Below are 3,836 nucleotides of genomic sequence, written 5' to 3'. Positions count from 1 at the left end.
TCAACTCTTGAAAGGCGGCTTCACACTTCTCTATCCAAATGAATGGTTGGTCTTTCTTGGTCAACTTAGTAAGTGGCATAGCCAACTGAGAGAATCCTTGTACAAACCTCCTATAGTAACCAGCTAGACCCAGGAAACTTCTCACTTCAGTCACTGACTTCGGTTGTTCCCACTTAAGAACTGCATCAACTTTTGTAGGGTCTACTGCAACCCCTTCAGCTGAAACCACATGCCCCAAAAACTTCACTCCTTGAGCCAAAACTCGCACTTGCTCAATTTAGCATAGAGCTTGTGCTCCCTCAATACTTGCAACACTATTCTAAGGTGCTCACGGTGTTCTTCTTCATTTCATGAGTAAATGAGAATGTCATCTATAAACACCACCACAAACTTATCCAAATAGGGTCAGAAGATCCTGTTCATATAATCCATGAATGCAGCTGGGGCATTAGTTAAGCCAAATGGCATCACAAGAAACTCATAGTGACCGTACCGAGTACGAAAAGCAGTCTTAGGAACATCTGCTTTAACTCTTAATTGATGGTATCCCGACCTCAAGTCAATCTTAGAGAATACTGCTGACCCCACCAACTGATCTAACAGATCATCAATTCTTGGTAGTGGGTATTTATTCTTGATGGTGACTTTGTTTAATTGTCGATAATCAATACATAACCGCAAGGTTCCATCCTTTTTCTTCACAAATAGCACCGGTGATCCCCATGGTGACACACTTGGTCTGATAAATCCTTTCTCAAGTAACTCTTCAAGCTGCTTCTTTAGTTCTGCCAATTCAGCAGGAGCCATTCGATAGGGAGCCTTAGAGATAGGCTCTGTCCCAGGAGGCAAATCAATAGAAAACTCTACTTCCCGCTCAGGGGGTAATCCTGACACTTCCTTAGGAAATACCTCAGGAAACTCATTCACAATCTCAATTTCATCAATCCCTTCTTCTATCTCAGCTTGCACAGAAAAGAAGACCATAAAGGCTTGACATCCTTGCTTTATACAACTTTCAACTTGAACAGCTGATAACAGGGAGGGCCACTAGGCACCTCTATAGGCATGCAATGCATAGGCAAAGAAACAGTTTTTGCTTTACAATCAAGCGTGGCACTATTAGCTGTTAGCCAATCCATACCCACAATCACATCAAGACCCTTAAGGGGCAAACAAATCAAATCAATCTTTGTCTTGTGACTCTCAAACTCCAACACAAGATTCAAGCATGCATTTGAAGTTTTTACAGAAGATCCAGCAGGTGTCGAAACATTCATATCAAAAGGCAAATCATAAACATGCAAGTTCAATCGCTTAGCACATTCAAAAGCAATAAAAGAATGTGTAGCACCAGAGTCAAATAATGCATGTATACTGTGACCTTGGAGAGAAATGATACCTCTAATCAGGTTAGGAGACGCACCGGCCTCCTCTTGAGTCAACGCAAACACACGACCGGGAATGGTAGATTGGGTCTCCGGTGCACTTTGTTTGTTTGCAGTGCAATAGCGAGAAATATGTCCAACCTTGCCACAAGTAAAGCAAGTCCAACACTTGCCCTGATGATGCTTGCCACACTTAGAACATGCTAGAGAACGTGCGGTGCTGGGTGCAGAAATAGTAGAGCCTCTGAATGATGATTGGCTCCCACTAGCATTACCCCTTGGAAGTGGGGGCCTCTGTGACTGTCTGTTCTGGAAGCGGCTCTTCTTGCTAGAGCTTCCTGGATTGAACCCACTTCTCTTGCCAATCCCACCACTAGGCCTCATAAAGGAAGAGAAACGGCCCTGGGAGTCCCTCTTTGGCTCAATTTCATAGCCATAACCCTTAATCTCAGCATCAAGGAGGCGAAGTCGAGTACACATGTCATCAAAAGAATCAATCTGGAGTGGCACTAGCTGTCGTCTAAACTCCGGTCTAGCCTTCTGTAACAACCTGTCTGCCATCCACTTGCTATTCTTTTCAGATTGTCCATAAGCCGTATACTTAATCAACTCTAGAAATTTGGCAATGAAAGCATCCACATCCATGTCGTCTTGCTGAAAAGCATAGAACTCTGTCTCCTTCAGTGATTGGAGGGCTGAAGGAAAATAGTGCTGAAAGAACATCTCCTTAAACACCTCCCATGTAGGGAAAGTGCCATCAGATGGTCTAACACTCTCCCACCATCTCTTAGCAGCATCAACGAGTTGTACATCCGCCACTTGCACCCTTTGATGTGAGGTGCATGGGACCAAGGTGAAGATAGTTTCCAAACGGTCGATCCAAGCCTCACTCTTAAAGGGATTAAAGGTGCCATTAAATGTTGGCGGATCACACCTATTGAAATTCCTCCATACATCACTAATAGGCTGCTCCTTCTTCTGTTCATGCTGACTACTATCCCCAGTCTCCATAACAGTGTGGTGAGCTTCTTCAGAACGATGGCCACTTGATTCATTAGCATTGATATGCCCATTTTCTTGGACGGGCTCCTCATCTCGTCTCATTTCATTCAGCTGTTGCTCATGTCTCTGAACTTGCTGACTGATTTGGACTACCAATGTCCTTAGCTCCCTTAAGAATGCTTTATTGTCTAGGGGCTCTTGAGGTTGGTCCGGGTTGCTATTATTATTAGCCGACTGTGTCCTACGTGTATCTACCATCTCTCCCCTCCTAAAGGACGCAACCAACCAAGAAACGATAAGACTTTGAAAAACTTAGAAAAGTCTAATAATAAAGGGGAAGCACATGTATGATCAATGTATATTGCCAATGCAACTATATGCCAAAATGAAAATGAAACAAGAAAACCAGAAAACATGAGGCTCTGGATACCAAGTTTGAAACAACCCCTTTGTAATTCATGGTAACTAAACATTTTCAAAACGATAATTACTTCGAAAGGTTAACTATGTTAGGAAAGACAAAATAAATCAAATAGAAATTTACCATAGTCATTAACAATATACATTCATAACAGTACAGTAGCCACTAATCTAAAGTAGTAAAGATAATTAATGTAATAAGAAGTAATTAACACTTGATTTTTCAGGTGTATAACAAATCCCATCATGAATCTCTAAAATCTCAAAAATAACTAAGACCAATCATGAATGGACTGTAGCATTTTCGGTCCACCAAAATAACTGCTACCACTGGCCATAACAATCATAATCAAAATAACAGTCACCTATATCCAAAAAGGGCTCTGCCCGATAACTCAAGTCTAGAATGCAGCGGAACATTAAACACATGTTAAGTATAACAAAAAGGCCCTAAAGTTTGGCAATATACATCAGTCAAATCATGTATATCAAAATAGAGGCTATACAGAGTGGAAAGGAAAACTCAAGCCTCGGACACCTTCCCCTTGGGACCAACACCTGAACCCTCACCTGAAAAATGTTAAATAACCACGGGGTGAGTCAAATTGACCCAGTAACCACAATTCTAATTCAACAAGTATCCAGGGAGTGATTACAAGATAGTTAAGCGGGCAAAGTACAATTTCAAATAACATATAAGTTAAACATCTTTACAGAAAACAATATATAATAATTCAAAGAGTAACTTGCATGCATAGAACTTCATCAACCATCCTTATAACCTCCTTGTAACCTCTGACAGAACCCATGGGCTATACACACATAATAGGATTCGTCTCTTTTACAAGACTGCACCAAGCTCTCCAATAATGAGGTGTAACTCGGCCAAAAGTTACAGAGCTCATATCGGACCATGGGTTCCCTTTCCTTGGAATATGGAAAGGTGTCATGTCCCTTGGGCTGACCCTTGACCCGGCCAAAGGAAGGTGATACCGAGGGCCCTAAGAATGTTAATGCCAACCACTGGGC

General features: G+C 41.9%; 1 protein-coding gene across 1 annotated transcript; it reads right to left on the bottom strand.

Annotated features, from left to right (window-relative positions):
- Nucleotides 1-1,004: 1,004 nt before the first annotated feature.
- LOC114728955 (uncharacterized) lies at nt 1,005-2,645 on the bottom strand. The gene has a single exon (XM_028915902.1). The coding sequence runs from the start codon at nt 2,643-2,645 to the stop codon at nt 1,005-1,007; it is 1,641 nt and encodes a 546-aa protein (XP_028771735.1).
- Nucleotides 2,646-3,836: the final 1,191 nt, after the last annotated feature.

This window comes from Neltuma alba, unplaced genomic scaffold (genome assembly GCF_004799145.2).
Source record: "Neltuma alba isolate B1F8T4 unplaced genomic scaffold, ASM479914v2 tig00002457_pilon, whole genome shotgun sequence".
Taxonomy (NCBI): domain Eukaryota; kingdom Viridiplantae; phylum Streptophyta; class Magnoliopsida; order Fabales; family Fabaceae; genus Neltuma; species Neltuma alba.
This window is presented reverse-complemented; position numbering and strand designations above follow the sequence as displayed.

Excerpts from the sequence above, each read along its gene's own strand:
- LOC114728955 (XM_028915902.1), bottom strand. The coding sequence starts at position 2,645 with ATGGTAGATACACGTAGGACACAGTCGGCTAATAATAATAGCAACCCG.